The sequence below is a fragment of the Salvelinus namaycush genome, chromosome 25 (genome assembly GCF_016432855.1).
Source record: "Salvelinus namaycush isolate Seneca chromosome 25, SaNama_1.0, whole genome shotgun sequence".
Lineage (NCBI taxonomy): Eukaryota > Metazoa > Chordata > Actinopteri > Salmoniformes > Salmonidae > Salvelinus > Salvelinus namaycush.
The window spans coordinates 3803685-3820607 of NC_052331.1; the positions used below are offsets into that span (position 1 = coordinate 3803685).

The window sequence follows — 16923 nt, forward strand, 5'->3', positions numbered from 1 at the left end:
ATAGTATAATTTGTCTATAAAATTGTTATAAGTACACCTCTGCATAACATTGTATCCTTATTAACATTAAAGAAAACAAAAAAACAAAAAATAAAGAGATATAGATCAACTTACAACAAAGAATAACTTTGTAGTAGGCCTGATTACCAACAATTACGAGACAGCCTACAGGGAGGAGGTGAGGGCCCTGGGACAGTGGTGCCAGGAAAATAACCTCTCCCTCAACCTCAACAAAACGAAGGATCTGATCATGGACTTCAGGACACACAGAGGGAGCACCCCCCCTATCCACATCGAAGGGACCGCAGTGGAGAAGGTGGAAATCTTCAAGTACCTTGGCGTACACGTCACTGACAATCTGCAATGGTCCACCCACATAGACAGTGTGGTAAAGGAGGCACAACAGCGCCTCTTCAACCTCAAGAGGCTAAAGAAATTTGGCTTGGCCCCTTAGACCCTCAGAAACAATTGAGAGCATCCTGTCGGGGCTGTATCACCGCCTGGTACGGCAACTGCACCGCCCGCAACTGCAGGGCTCTCCAGAGGGTGGTGCGGTCTGCCCAATGCATCAGCGGGGCACACTGCCTGCCCTCCAGGACACCTACAGCACCCAATGCAATAGGAAGGCCATAAAGATCATCAAGTACATCAACCACCCGAGCCACGGCCTGTTCACCCCGCTACCATCCAGAAGGCGAGGTCAGTACAGGTGCATGAAAGCTGAGACCAAGAGAATGAAAAACAGCTTCTATCTCAAGGCCATCAGACTGTTAAATAGGCATCACTAGCACATAGAGGCTGCTTTCTACATACATAGACTTGAAATCACTGGCCACTTTAATAAATGGAACTAAAATTGTTGCAACCCCTATTACTAGCCTGTTCAACCTCTCTTTCATGTCGTCTGAGATTCCCAAAAATTGGAAAGCAGCTGCGGTCATTCCCCTCTTCAAAGGGGGGGGACACACTCTTAATCCAAACTGCTACAGATCTATATCTATCCTACCCTGCCTTTCTAAGGTCTTCGAAAGCCAACGAAATATACAAATCTGTTGTTCTGCCCCTGAACAAGGCAGTTAACCCATTGTTCCTAGGCCGTCATTGTTCCTAACTGACTTGCCTAGTTAAATAAAGGTCAAATAAAAAAAATGGACACAGGGGTTTATTAGAGACAAGTTTCTTACGAATCAAGAACAAAGAAAGTATCACCAAGTAAAAGTTTGTTGAAAAATGAGTGCCAGTGCTTTTCACTACCTCCGCTGTAACGGGTATGGAAGTACGGAGTACATTATTTCATACGCCATTACGAACTGTAGCTGGTTGAATTAGTGGTCTGAAGGGTAGACAGGCTTTTTGTCAACCAGGACCACTTCTCCACTGGAGACCACTGCAGTCTGTATAGTCTTCCTCTGAGCAGCAGCAACATCTCTCCCTGAAAAACACCACGGAAACAGATAAGAACAGAACCTGGGTCATATTCACAATAACAAAGCATCTGAACGTAGAAGTGTTGATCTAGGATCAGTTGTCTGTTAAATCCTAATGATTAAGATTATGGACAAGGAGGATCTGATTGGAGATCAGCACTCCTACTCTGAGACACTTTAAATATGGGTCATGGTGCCCAAGCAAGGCCTTTATAAAGGGAGAACCACTACCTACTTTGCCTGTTGCATTTCGGTTCACAGGAGACCCCTGGAGTAGGGTAACACACAGATGTACTACAGTGGATGAAAATCTGGCAAGAGAGTACAGAATAAAATAAGTTAGTGAAAAGTAAATAGTATATCAAATTAAGTATTTATTATTAAAAAAGCCAGCCAATTACACAATCTTTCTGGGGAGACAGAGTGTGATCCACAAAGGTGAACATCGAGGGTGAAAGTGGCTGGGGTACAGAAGGCCAGAGGAACGTTCCACAGGAACCACGGTAGTCAGGTAATTATCATTCTGGTAGGAACATCTGGAAAGAGAGGGGAGTAATAGAAACTTCATATTGCAAAATGTCATACAACCCTTCCAGTCCATAAAAAAATACATAGTGGTACATGTTACCTTTGATGTCACATAACGAAGAGATCTCAAACATATTGTTCCAAATACATACAGTATGAGTAAAAAGAGCAAGTCGTATAATCAGGGAGCAGCAAGCATGGAAATCAGGTGGATAGTACTGTAGTTACTCACTCTTCAGTGAGGAGGTCCCACCTGTACTTGACATCTCTGATCTGGAGTTTTGGTTACTGCTGGCCTCTGGGGTTCTGACATCTGGGGAGTCTGCAGTTGTGGTCACTGGGGCTCTAGCCACTGGGGATTTTGCAGCTGTGACCACTGGGGCTCTGGCCTCTGGGGAATCTGCTTTTGGGGCTCTCGTCTCTGGGGAGTCTGCAGCTGTGGCCCATGGGGCTCTTGCATCTGGGGAGTCTGCAGTTGTGGCCACTGGAGCTGCCTAGGCGTAGAGTCTGTAATTTGGGGTTGGGGGTTGTTGTATGGAGGAAACCTCCAGTTAGGATGTGCATCAGCATAACATGCAAACACTACCAACGACACAAACCCAAAGGAACACCAGCTCACTGCCGTACCTGCTCAATAAGATATAAGCTATCTTCAATAAGACACAATACTGCCATTACTTCCTAATACAGATTTATACCTGATTGAGTATGATAGAATGCAAGAAACTGCCTCCTGTAATCAAAATGAATCCCTTTCCAACACTGTGCAATGAAATAATCTGCACCTTATTGTCTAGACTAGAGTCACTGGACTTATCCTGAAATAAACCCTAGTAGTCTCAGTGGATATAATAATACAATACAAGTTGCAAGAATAGATCGCCACAAAGGAACAAAATCAGCTTCAGTGGATATTTGTTTTCCAACCTATATTAGAAAGAACACAGCTTATATAGCCTGAGAGATACGGTGTAATAGATCACTATGTGTGTACGTGTTCTCGTGTTCTCAGTCCCTGTACTACGACCTTCAGCGATTAGCTGATGCCGGTTACTATCATCAGTGACCAAGTGAAATGTGAAATCATTCCAAATATTCCGTCGACACCTTGAGTGTATGTCTGTAGACAAAATAATATGTGAATCATGTGGGTTACAGAGACTCTGAATATATTATGCATTATGTCAATCACACACAATCTAAATACAGTATTTCTTGTGCGACTTATGTCAACGTCTCTGCGCATTAGTGGTGGGGTAGCCGAAATAAATACAACAGATAGGCCTAATTAAAAGAACGGTAATGAAGGAAAAAAAAAATGCTGTACAAAGCATTATCCAGAGGTCGTGGCTGAGCTCAGTGGAGGCTCCTCAAGAGGAGCAAGGGGAGGACCATCCTCTTCAGTGAATTTCATAAAAATAGTGAAACATTTAAAAAGTTATCCTTTTTAGATAAAACTATAATCAATATATTCACGTCACCAAATAATTGATTAAAACACACTGTTTTGCAATGAAGGTCTACAGTAGCCTCAACAGCTCTCTCTGGGGTAGCACCATGGTGTAGCCTGAGGACAGCTGTAACGGCAGCCTTCCTCCTCTTCACGTGAAGAGAAGGTGTAGCAAGGATCGGACCAACACGCAGCGTAGCCAGTGCTCAACATGTTTAAAACGAAACTGTGAACACTTAACAATTACAAAATAATAAATGTGGCAAACCGATACAGCCCTATCTGGTGCAGAGAAAACACAAAGACAGGAAACAACCACCCACAATCCCCAACACAAAACAAGCCACCTATATATGATTCCCAATCAGAGACAACACAAAACATCTGCCTCTGATTGAGAACCATATTAGGCCAAACATAGAAACAGACAAACTAGACACACAACATAGAATGCCCACCCAGCTCACGTCCTGACCAACACTAAAACAAGCAAAACACACAAGAACTATGGTCAGAACGTGACAGTACCCCTCTCCTGAGGTGCGGACTCCGAACGCACCCCCTAAAACTCTAGGGGAGGGTCTGGGTGGGCATCTGTCTGCGGTGGCAGCTCCGGCGCTGGACGAGGACACCACTCCACCATTGTCTTTGTCCCCCTCCTTAGGATCCTTTGAGTGGCGACCCTCGCCGCCGACCTTGGCCTAGGAACCCTCACAAAGGGCCCCATCAGACTGAGGAGACAGCTCCGAACCGAGAGGTAGCTTAGGACAGAGAGGTAGCTCAGGACAGAGAGGTAGCTCAGGACAGAGAGGTAGCTCAGGACTGAATGGCAGCTCCGGACTGAGTGACAGCTCCGGACTGAGTGGCAGCTTCGGACTGAGTGGCAGCTCCGGACTGAGTGGCAGCTCCGGACTGAGTGGCAGCTCCGGACTGAGTGGCAGCCCATGACTGGATGGCAGCCCATGACTGGATGGCAGCTCATGACCGGAGGGCAGCCCATGACCAGAGGGCAGCCCATGACCAGAGGGCAGCTCATGACCGGAAGGCAGCTCATGACCGGAAGGCAGCTCATGACTGACTGGCGGCTCTGGCAGCTCCTGACTGGCTGGCGGCTCTGGCAGCTCCTGACTGGCTGGCGGCTCTGGCAGCTCCTGACTGGCTGGCGGCTCTGGCAGCTCCTGACTGGCTGGCGGCTCTGGCAGCTCCTGACTGGCTGGCGGCTCTGGCAGCTCCTGACTGGCTGGCGGCTCTGGCAGCTCCTGACTGGCTGGCGGCTCTGGCAGCTCCTGACTGACGGGCGGCTCTAATGGCTCGGGACAGACGGGCGGCTCTAATGGCTCGGGACAGACGGGCGGCTCTAATGGCTCGGGACAGACGGGCGGCTCTGACGGCTCGGGACAGACGGGCGGCTCAGATGGCGCTGGGCAGACGGATGGCTCAGATGGCGCTGGGCAGACGGATGGCTCAGATGGCGCTGGGCAGGCAGGCAGCTCAGATGGCGCTGGGCAGGCAGGCAGCTCAGACGGCGCTGGGCAGGCAGGCAGCTCAGACGGCGCTGGGCAGGCAGGCAGCTCAGACGGCGCTGGGCAGGCAGGCAGCTCAGACGGCGCTGGGCAGGCAGGCAGCTCAGACGGCGCTGGGTAGGCAGGCAGCTCAGACGGCGCTGGGCAGGCAGGCAGCTCAGACCTGCTGAGGCGCACAGTAGGCCTGGTGAGTGTTGCCGGAACTGGTGGTACCGGTTTGTAGACACGCACCTCAAGGCTAGTGCGGGGAGCAGGAACAGGGCACACTGGACTCTCGAGGTGCACTATACACCTGGTGCGTGGTACCGGCACTGGTGGTACCGGGCTGAGGGCACGCACCTCAGGGCGAGTGCGGGGAGAAGGAACAGTGCGTGCCGGGCTCTGGATACGCACAGTAAGCTTGGTGCGTGGTGCCGGAACTGGTGGTACCGGGCTGGAGACACGCACCACAGGGAGAGTGCGTGGAGGATGAACAGAGTTCTGGAGACGCACAGGAAGCCTGGTGCGTGGTGTAGGCATTGGTGTTACTGGGCTGGGGCGAGGAGGTGGCGCCGGATATACCGGACCGTGAAGGCGTACAGGAGCTCTTAAGCACCGAGCCTGCCCAACCTTACCTGGTTTAATGCTCCCCGTAGCCAGGCCAGTGCGGCGAGGTGGAATAGCCCGCACTGGGCTGTGCTGGCGAACCGGGGACACCATGCGTAAGGCTGGTGCCATGTACACCGGCCCGAGGAGACGTACTGGAGACCAGATATGTTGAGCCGGCTTCATGGCACCTGGCTCGATGCCCACTCTAGCCCGGCCGATACGTGGAGCTGGAATGTACCGCACCGTGCGCCTTTCCGCACAACGCGGTGTCTGCCCGTACTCTCGCTCTCCACGGCAAGCCCGGGAAGTTGGCGCAGGTCTCCTACCTGACTTCGCCACACTCCCCTTTAGCCCCCCCCCCCCCCCCCCCCCCCCCAAGACATTTTTGGGGTTTCTTCTCGGGCTTCCTGGCCAGCCGTGTTCCCTCATAACATCGGTTCCCCTTCACGGCTGCTTCCGCTCTCCTAGCTGCCTCCACCTGTTCCCATGGAAGGCGATCCTTACCAGCCAGGATCTCCTCCCATGTGTAGCAACCCTTTCCGTCCAACATCTCTTCCCAAGTCCATTCCTCCTGGTACCGCTGCTGCTGCTGCTGCCGCTGCTGCCCGTTGCTACGCTGCTTGGTCCGAGATTGGTGGGTGGTTCTGTAACGGCAGCCTTCCCCCTCTTCACGAGAAGAGAGGGTGTAACAGGGATCGGACCAACACGCAGCGTAGCCAGTGCTCAACATGTTTAATAAAACGAAACAGTGAACACTTACAACGATACAAAATAACAAAATGTGGCAAACCGATACAGCCCTATCTGGTGCAGAGAAAACACAAAGACAGGAAACAACCACCAACAAACCCCAACACAAAACGAGCCACCTATATATGATTCCCAATCAGAGACAACACAAAACACCTGCCTCTGATTGAGAACCATATTAGGCCAAACATAGAAACAGACAAACTAGACACACAACATAGAATGCCCACCCAGCTCACGTCCTGACCAACACTAAAACAAGCAAAACACACAAGAACTATGGTCAGAATGTGACACTTGTAGTGTAACTGTCATGTGAAGTTCGCTAATGTTTTATCCCCTCTCGACTGAAGTGAATGAACTACTAGCAGCTAGTTAGCTAGCTAGTAGCTACCACAGCCAGTTAAGCTCTAGCTAGCCTTTAGCTTTCTGTCAGGTAGCAGTATCTAAAAGCTGTTGTGTGTATGGAAATGTTTAGGCTTTGTTTTGTCCCATTTCAACAGAAGTAAATTTGATGATGTACCATTAGCTAGAGCTTGGCTAATGTTAGCTAGCTAGCTCATTAGCTATAGCTATTATTTTGTCTCAATCACACTAGACCTGAATCAAACGATGAAACCAGTGGCCAAACTATTTAGTTTTTATGAGTCAGTATAGCAACGTAACCTTATTGATCTGTCCGTTTCCCTGGCTAATTCCCTACTTTTCACAGTGACATGGTATATACAGCTCTGCATGCTTCACTGTCATGGTGCACAGTCAGTACACAACACTATGCTCATCATGTCAGATGCATCAGGTGGTGACAGGAGTCTGTGCAGGGTCAGACAGCCAGGGAAGACCAGTCAACGGAGCTCAGGTGAATTTTGCAGTGTATTATAACAATCAGTGAATGGATACAAAGTTCCGTCTCGAATTGATGGGTACAGTTTGGGATCTGGGAATGAAGGTAATTTGAATTATGAAACCATTTATATTCTTGGATAATATAATGTATAAATGTACACCAAGGAAATTCTTTGTTATAATACATCTGAGCAGGATCAGATGGGGACAGGGGTCTCATCAGGGTCAGACAGCCAGGGAAGACCAGTCTGACGGCGCAGAGGTGAACTTTTGCAGATACAGGGCATTCTGAAAATGTTCAGACCCCTTGACCTTTTCCACACGTCGTTACTTCACAACCTTATTCCAAAATGGATTAAATAAAACAAAAACAATCTACACACAACACCCCATAATGACAAAGTGAAAACAGATTTTGTTGAAATTTAAGCAAAACGTAAATACCTTATTTACATAAGTATTCAGACCCTTTGCTTTGAGACTCAAAATTGAGCTCAGGTGCATCCTGTTTCCATTGATCATCCCTGAGATGTTTCTTCAACTTGATTGGAATCCAACTGTGGTACATTCAATTGATTCAAAACGATTTGGAAAGGCACACACCTGTCTATATAAGGTCCAACAGTTGACAGTGCATGTCAGAGCAAAAACTAAGCCATGAGGTCGAAGGACTTGTCGTAGAACTCCGAGACATGGTTGTGTCGAGGCACAGACCTTTGGCAGGGTACCAAAAACATTTCTACAGCATTGAAGGTCCCCCAGAACAAAGGTCTTAAATGGAAGAAGTTTGGAACCATCATTCTTAAATGAAAGAAGTTTGGAACCACCAAGACTCTTCCTAGAGCTGGTCGCCAAGCCAAACTGAGCAATCGGGGGAGGTGACCAAGAACCCGATGGGCATTCTGACAGAGCTCCAGAGATCCTCTGTGGAGATGGGAGAACCTTCCAGAAGGACAACCATCTCTGCAGCACTCCACCAATCAGGCCTTTATTGTAGAGTGGCCAGAGGGAAGCCATTCCTCAATAAAAGGTATTTGACAGTCCACTTGAAGTTTGCCAAAAGGCACCTAAAGGACTCAGACCATGAGAAACCAAGATTGAATGCTTTGGCCTGAATGCCAAGCATCACTTCAGGAGGAAACCTGGCAGCATCCCTACGGTGAAGCATGGTGGTGGCAGCATCATGCTGTGGGGATGTTTTTCAGCGGCAGGGACTGGGAGACTAGTCAGGATTGGGAGAAAGATGAACAGAGCAAAGTACAGAGAGATCCTTGATGAAAACCTGCTCCAGAACGCTCAGGACCTCAGACTGGGGCGAAGGTTCACCTTCCAAAAAGACAACAACACTAAGCACAGAGCCAAGGCATCAAAGGAGTGGTTTCCGGACAAGTCTCTGAATGTCGTTGAGTCGCCCAGCCAAAGACCTGAAAACAGTTGTGCAGCGACAGTCCCCATCTAACCTGACAGAGTTTGAGAGGATCTGCAGAGGAGAATGGGAGAAACTCCCCAAATACAAGTGTGCCAAGCTTGTAGCGTCATACCCAAGAAGACTCAAGGCTGTAATCGCTGCCAAAGGTGCTTCAACAAAGTACTTAGTAAAGGGTCTGAATACTTATGTAAATGTGAAATTTCAGTTTTAAAATTTGATATATTTGATAAAAATGATCAAAAACTGTTTTTGCTTTGTCATTATGGGGTATTGTGTGTAGATTGATGAGGGGGGAAAAGAATTGAATCAATTTTAGAATGAGGCTGTAACGTAACAAAATGTAGAAAAAGTCAAGAGGTCTGAATACTTTCCGAATGCACTGTTCAACACTTTTTTCTCTCTGTTCAGTATACACTGGACAAGCAAGAAGCTTCAAAGATTGAAACTATTTTAAGGCAGTCTGACAAAACTCTAAAGTTGCTTTCCAAACTGTATCAAGGGTTGATAGAGGCTTTTCCCGATGACACAAAACATGTAAAACAAAAATGTGAGGAAGACCTGGGAGACACTATTAATGATGATGAATGGATACAGATATGTTAGAATGCCCAGTCATGTTCATATAATCTCAGACATAAATTACTGCAGTTTAAGACCATCCATAGAACGTACTATATGCTAGTGAAACTGAATATCATGTACATAGAAGTTGAATTCTTCTGCTAGAGGTGTAAAACACAAAAAGGGGACATGTTTTCATACGCTATGGTCTTGTGAAGACTGGCTGAATTCTGGCAAAGAGTATGTTCCTTTATCTCAGCAGGTCTACAGATTCTCCCTTCTCCCTGTTTTTGTTTGCTTGAACATTGTTATACTGGAGACTGTTATCAGAAGAAACTGTGTAACCTAGCATTTATAGCAGCTAAGAAATGTATTTGCCATTAATTGGAAGGTTGGTTATCCTCCCACAATGAATGGAAAAAATGGGAAGTTATGTGTCACTAGATTAGATTTATTACAAGATGAACTGTGCAACTTTCATAAGGTGTGGATGCCTTATATGGAATAGTGTACAACAAAAGGAGACTGTATTGAAAACATGCCCACGTCATGGGAGTTATCTACTTAGGCAATCCCTAGCTGCTGGGCTGCTCAGTCCTGGCCCTGGGGGTCTGCCGTACTGTTGGTTGTCACGCTGGCCTTGGCCTAACACACCTGAAACCAATAAGGAATGTTTCACTAAGATCCTAAAGCTGAGAGGGGTGTGTTGGGTTGGGGCTCTGCAGGGCCGTGGACCCCTAGGGACAGGACGGGGCGATCCAGCTATATTGTGTGCAAGTAAAAATACCTCTACAGTACTATTAGGCCGATGATACGAATTATATGGAGAATGTAGTGTTTCTACGCGTTAATGTGTAGGTGTATGTGTTTTTAATATTAAGCTTTTTGTTTTCTAAAACTTTCCCTTGAGACATATAAAAAGAGACGGGAAGGAAGTTGTGTTGGGGAGAGCGTTGAGTTGTTGACTAGACTGGTGGCGATCGGGTGTGCAGGCGGCTCGGGTTGGCTGGGCGGTCTGGCTGACATTTGATGTAGAGGGAGTCTTAATAAAGACGATCAAAAGTTGTCTTGGTACTTTATCTGTAAGAGTTGTTCATTTGTTAGGCGATTGGTTAAAGGTGCAACACAATATTAAATGATCAAAGACCTAGTTCAGTCTTGTTAATGAAGCATATTTAAACACAATCTCTTACCTAGCTTGATGACTGTGGGCATTTTTGCTTACTTTTTGTTGTTCTAAATAGAGACAGCTAGAAGGGTCATATTATATTTGTGTAGAAATGCAGGAAACAAGCTTTAGATGCCCCCCAAAGTTTGAGGACACCCAGACACCCGCAAAGTTATGTCCCCCCACTTCTAAAACCAAAGTTGCGCCCCTGTGTTCGCACATGATAGGAATTTGCGTCAGGGTCTCGCTAAAGGTCGTAGTACAAGGACTGAGGACACACAGGAACACGCACACACATAGTGATGTATTACATCATATATCTCAGGGTATATAAGCTGTGTTCTTCCTAATGGAGGTTGAAAAAAAATTCTGCACTGAAGCAGGTTTTTGTTTCCTTGTTGCGATCTATTTTTGCAACTTGTATTGTACTCTTATTTTCACAAACTACTAGGGGTTATTTCTGGATAAGTCCAGTGACTCTAGTCTAGCAAATACGGTGCTGACCATTTCATTGCACAGGGTTGGAAAGGGATTCATTTTGAATACAGGAGGCAGTTTCTAGCATTCTATCATACTCAGGTATAAATCTGTATTAGATAGTATAGGTTGTATAGGCAATATTGCACATACCTGTATTATTGAAGATAGCTTATATCTTATTGAGCAGGTATGGCAGTGAGGTGGTGTTCCTTTGGGTTTGTGTTGTTGGTAGTGTTTGCATGTTGTGCTGATGCACAGCCTAACTTGAGGTTTCCTTCAAACAACAACCCCCAACCCCAAATTACAACCTCTACGCCTAGGCAGCCCCAGTGGCCAGAGCCCCAGAGGCCACAGCTGCTGACTCCCCAGAGACCAGAGCCCCAGGGGCCACAGCTACAGACTCTCCAGAGACCAGAGCCCCAGAGGCCACAGCTGCAGACTCCCCAGATGCCACAGCTGCAGACTCCTCAGAGACCAGAGCCCCAGAGGCCACAGCTGCAGACTCCTCAGAGACCAGAGCCCCAGAGGCCACAGCTGCAGACTCCTCAGAGACCAGAACCCCAGAGGCCACAGCTGCAGACTCCTCAGAGACCAGAGCCCCAGAGGCCACAGCAGCAGACTCCCCAGAGACAAGAGTCCCAGGGGCCACAGCAGCAGGCTCCCCAGAGGCCAAATCAGCAGACATCCCAGAGACCAGAGCCCCAGGGGCCACAGCTACAGACTCCCCTGAGACCAGAGCCCCAGAGACCACAGCTGCAGACTCCCCAGAGGCCAGAGCCCCAGTGGACACAGCTACAGATTCCCCATAGGCCAGAGCTCCAGTGGCCACAGCAGCAGACTCCTCAGAGGCCAGTGATCCAGGGGCCACAGCTGCAGACTCCGCAGAGGCCAGAGCACCAGTGGCCACAGCAACAGACTCCCCAGAGACCAGCGCTCCAGTGGCCACAGCAGCAGACTCCTCAGAGCCCAGTGATCCAGTGGCCACAGCTGCAGACTCCCCGGAGGCCAGAACCCCAGAGGCCACAGCCACAGACTCCCCAGAGACCAGAGCCCCAGAGACCACAGCAGCAGACTCCCCAGAGACCAGAGCCCCAGAGACCACAGCAGCAGACTCCCCAGAGACCAGAGCCCCAGAGACCACAGCAACAGACTCCCCATAGGCCAGAGCTCCAGTGGCCACAGCAGCAGACTCCGCAGAGGCCAGATCCCCAGTGGCCACAGCAACAGACTCCCCAGAGACCAGCGCTCCAGTGGCCACAGCAGCAGACTCCTCAGAGCCCAGTGATCCAGTGGCCACAGCTGCAGACTCCCCAGAGGCCAGAACCCCAGAGGCCACAGTTACAGACTCCCCAAAGGCCAGAGCCCCAGTGGCCACAGCTGCAGACTCCCCAGAGGCAAGAGCCACATGGGCCACAGCAACAGACTCCCCATAGGCCAGAGCTCCAGTGGCCACAGCAGCAGACTCCTCAGAGGCCAGTGATCCAGGGGCCACAGCTGCAGACTCTACAGAGGCCAGATCCCCAGTGGCCACAGCTGCAGACTCCCCAGAGGCCAGAACCCCAGAGGCCACAGTTACAGACTCCCCAAAGGCCAGAGCCCCAGTGGCCACAGCAGCAGACTCCCCAGAGGCAAGAGCCACATGGGCCACAGCAACAGACTCCCCATAGGCCAGCGCTCCAGTGGCCACAGCAGCAGACTCCTCAGAGGCCAGTGATCCAGGGGGCACAGCTGCAGACTCCTCAGAGTCCAGAACCCCAGAGGCCACAGCTGCAGACTCCCCAGCGGCCAGAGTCCCAGTGGCCAGCAGCAACCACAACTCCAGATCAGAGATGTCAAGTACAGGTTCGGGATACAGTGCAATGTGGAACCCCAGATATTACTCCATCTCAATGTCAGGCTATCGACTGCTGCTTCAATGGACAGCAGTGCTACTATGGGAAGGCAGGTGGGTGTCTGATATAGTTTCTGTCTTGTAATGCTCAGATAATATTGTAATGCTCAAAACATTGACTTTTCCCTCTCTTTCCCCAGTGACTGTGCAGTGTACCAAGGATGCTCAGTTTGTGGTGGTGGTGGCCAGGGATGCCACTTGGCCCAAAATAGACATTGATTCCATCAGTCTGTTGGGGGGAAATGACAGCCCATGCAGTCCTGTTGCCATCACTTCAGCCTTCGCCATATACCAGTTCCCTGTCACTGCCTGTGGCACCACTCTAAAGGTGAGTAGAGTAGAGATAATATAAATGTAATACACTGGCTCAGTATTAACTGTGGACTCTCCCCTGCAGGAGGAGAGTGGTTATGTGGTTTATGAGAACAGGATGGCATCTTCCTATAACGTGGGGATGGGACCTCGAGGCTCTATCACCAGGGACAGCCATTTTGAGTGAGTCTTCTCTCTGTGTGATTGAATTTACTTTGTTGATTCCCCAGAGGGAATTCAGAACATCACAGGCGTGTAAGCACTTAGATTTAGCCCATAAAGTAGTGATACAGTATGCTTAAAGATCCTATTGTATCACTGCTTTTTTTCTCCCTATCTAGGCTGCTGTTCCAGTGTAAGTACTCTGCCACTGCAGTACAGGCTCTGGTTATTGAGGTGAACACTGTTCCTGCACCCGCTTCTGTTGCTGCTCCGGGACCCCTCAGAGTGGAACTCAGACTGGCCAAAGGAACATGCAACACCAAGGGATGTAATGACGGTAACGTGCATTTAATTTCAGGCTTGTTCTGTGTCAATATGTAATATTTGAACGCATGTGATTTTAAATGTTTTTTATTTATTGACTTTTCCAAAACCTTTTCCAATCCTGTCTGACTTCTAGAGTCGAGATCCTTCACATTGTATTACACTGAGGAAGACTACCCTATCACTAAAGTCTTGAGGCAGCCTGTGAACGTTGAGGTTCGCATCCTGGAGAGGAAGGATCCCAACCTGTTCCTGATGCTGGAGCACTGCTGGACCACCTCTGCCCCCAGCCCTGTCAGCATGCCCCAGTGGGATCTCATCATTGAAGAGTGAGTAACTACAGTACTATCCACCTGATTTCCATGCTTGCTGCTCCCTGATTATACGACTTGCTCTTTTTACTCATACTGTATGTATTTTGAACAATATGTTTGAGATCTCTTCGTTATGTGACATCAGAAGGCATCATGTACCACTATGTATTTTCAATTATATATACACTGAGGGTACAAAACATTAGGTACACCTTCCTAATATTGATTTGCACCCCCTTTTGCCCTCAGAACAGCCTCAATTCGTCGGCAAGGTGTCGAAAGCGTTCAACATGGATGCTGGCCCATGTTGACTCCAATGCTTCCCACAGTTGTGTCAAGTTGGCTGAGTGTCCTTTGGGTGGTGGTGGAGCATTCTTGAGAACTATACACAATCCATGTCTCAGTTGTTTTAAGGCTTAAACATCCTTCTTTAACCCATCTCCTCCCCTCCATCTCCACTGATTGAAGTGGATTTAACATCAATAAGGGATCATAGCTTTCACCTGGATTCACCTGGTACAGCTCAGCATTTAACACCATAGTACCCTCCAAACCTGTCATTAAGCTCGAGACCCTGGGTCTCGACCCCGCCCTGTGCAACTGGGTCCTGGACTTTGACAGGCCGCCCCCAGGTGGAGAAGGTAGGAAACAACATCACCACCCCGCTGATCCTCAACACTGGGGCCCCACAAGGGTGCGTTCTCAGCCCTCTCCTGTACTCCCTGTTCACCCATGTCTGCGTGGCCATGCGCACTTACAACTCAATCCTCAAGTTTGCAGACGAAACTACAGTGGTAGGCTTGATTACCAACAATGACGAGACGGCCTACAGGGAGGAGGTGAGGGCCCTCGGAGTGTGGTGTCAGGAAAACAACCTCTCACTTAAACAGCCATCACTAACATAGAGAGGCTGCTGCCAACATACTGACTCATCTCTAGCCACTGTAATAAATGGACTTATTAAAGGTGTCACTAGTCACTTTAAATAACGCCACTTTAATAATGTTTACATATCCTACATTACCCATCTCATATGTATATACTGTTCTATACCATCTACTGCATCTTGCCTATGCCGCACGGCCATCGCTCATCCATATTATTATATGTACATATTCTTATTCATCCCTTACATTTGTGTGTAGATTACTTGTTAGATATTACTGCATAGTCGGAACTAGAAGCACAAGCATTTCTCTACACTCGCATTAACATCTGCTAACCATGTGTATGTGACCAATGCAATTTGATTTAATTTGGGGTAAGTCTATGCCATGGAAAGAGCGGTTGTTCCTAATGTTTTGTCCACTCAGTGTAAAGCGCTTTGGACAGGAAGGGATGAAATTTTGCAACATGAACTACCTATTTCTCCTCTCTCTCTTTCCAGTTGTTCCTACCCGAATGATAATTACCTGACCACCATGGTTCCTGTGGAACATTCCTCTGGCCTTCTGTACCCCAACCACTACAAACGCTTTACCCTCGAGATGTTCACCTTTGTGGATCACACTCTGTCTCCCCAGAAAGAGCGGGTAATTGGCTAGCTTTTTTTGTAATAGAAACTTCATTTGAAATACTTTATACTTTTCACTAACTTATTTTATTCTGTACTCTCTTGCCAGATTTTCATCCACTGTAGTACATCTGTGTGTTACCCTACTCCAGAGGTTTCCTGTGAACCGAAATGCAACAGGCAAAGTAGGTAGTGGTTCTCCCTTTATAAAGGCCTTGCTTGGGCACCATGACCCATATTTAAAGTGTCTCAGAGTAGGAGTGCTGATCTCCAATCAGATCCTCCCTGTCCATAATCTTAGTCATTATGATTTAACAGACAACTGATCCTAGATCAACACTTCTACGTTCAGATGCTTTGTTATTGTGAGTATGACCCAGGTTCTGTTCTTATCTGTTTCCGTGGTGTTTTTCAGGGAGAGATGTTGCTGCTGCTCAGAGGAAGACTACACAGACTGCTGTGGTCTCCAGTGGAGAAGTGGTCCTGGTTGACAAAAAGCCTGTCTACCCTTCAGACCACTAATTCAACCAGTTGCAGTTTGTAATGGGGTATGAAATAATGTACTCCGTACTTCCATACCTGTTACAGCAGAGGAATTGAAAAGCGTTTTTCTTGGCGATACTTTCTTTGTTCTTGATTTGTAAGAAACTTGTCTCTTATAAACGTCCGTGTCCAGTTGCCGGTGGTACTCCAAAAAACGGAGAATATTCAGAAAGATATTAAATCCACTTTTTGCACCAAGTGAGGAGTTGCCTCCTGATTTTAGCTGCCAGACATCTTGCATTTCCCAACATCTTTGCAGAAACTAGTCGTTTCTATGCGACGTCGCCACGGCTGACAGCATGTCACACAGTGCGACCAAAACAAAGATCTATACACGTGCAAGAGGCGTTTCTCAATCTATGCAAAACGTGGATGTAATATTTTTCAGAATATTCTCTGTTTTTTTTAGTTCCACTTGCAACTAGACACAGAAGTGTGCTACCCTACTCCAGGGGTCTCCTTAATACACTGGAACCTTTCGAACCAATAACAAAGAAAGTATCACCAAGTAAAGGTTTGTTGAAAATATCCCGATTACAGCAAGACAACAGCTTATGCATGACCTCAGACACAAACTTCAACTCTACATGGTTATAATACAACATGAGCTCCTGATTTTGCTACGTATTTATTGTTTCTAATAAACAGTTGTACCACAAAGTTGGCAATTCATAAAAATGTCCTACTCTCTCGCCATAAAAATGTGGATATAGCACCTGTAAATCTGGTCAGGTTTGTTATGTGAAGGCATTGTCTAATTCTTGGGACACCTTGGGACACCTTGGAGGGACAATTTATGGAGTAAAAAGCACAGTATTTTCTTCAGGAATGTGGTGAAGTAAAAGTAAAAGTATTTTTTTTAATAGTAAAGTAAAGTACAGATACCCCAAAAAACTACTTAAGTAGTACTTGAAAGTATTTTTACTTAAGTACTTTACACCACTGCATGTATCCAACTATAGTTGACAAACAAATGGCCTACCAAATGTTGGAAACTGTAATATGGCCTCCCAAATATTGGAAATTATAATATGGTCTACCACATGTTGGAAATTATAAGCAGAAAGTTGTCTAAATTAGTGGTAAAAATAGTCAGTAGGCTGTATGGTCAAGT

General features: G+C 47.5%; 1 protein-coding gene across 2 annotated transcripts; it reads left to right on the plus strand.

Annotated features, from left to right (window-relative positions):
* The first annotated feature begins 10636 nt into the window (after positions 1-10636).
* On the plus strand, positions 10637-16470 carry LOC120020135 (proteoglycan 4-like). 2 transcript variants are annotated; one of them, XM_038963605.1, is made up of 9 exons: positions 10637-10849; positions 11071-12695; positions 12782-12969; positions 13039-13136; positions 13295-13452; positions 13576-13768; positions 15141-15285; positions 15376-15451; positions 15682-16470. In XM_038963605.1, exons 2-9 carry the CDS (start codon positions 11198-11200, stop codon positions 15786-15788), a joined length of 2463 nt encoding a protein of 820 aa, XP_038819533.1. In that variant the 5' UTR covers positions 10637-10849; positions 11071-11197; the 3' UTR covers positions 15789-16470. The 2 variants fall into 2 exon arrangements, with proteins under 2 accessions (XP_038819533.1, XP_038819532.1); XM_038963604.1 differs by having other exon boundaries at positions 10637-12695.
* Positions 16471-16923: the final 453 nt, after the last annotated feature.

Coding starts and splice junctions, on each gene's coding strand:
- LOC120020135 (XM_038963604.1), top strand. CDS start 10,940: ATGGCAGTGAGGTGGTGTTCCTTTGGGTTTGTGTTGTTGGTAGTGTTT. Junction 12,696..12,781: donor GTGCTACTATGGGAAGGCAG/GTGGGTGTCTGA, acceptor CTCTTTCCCCAG/TGACTGTGCAGTGTACCAAG. Junction 13,137..13,294: donor ACCAGGGACAGCCATTTTGA/GTGAGTCTTCTC, acceptor CTCCCTATCTAG/GCTGCTGTTCCAGTGTAAGT.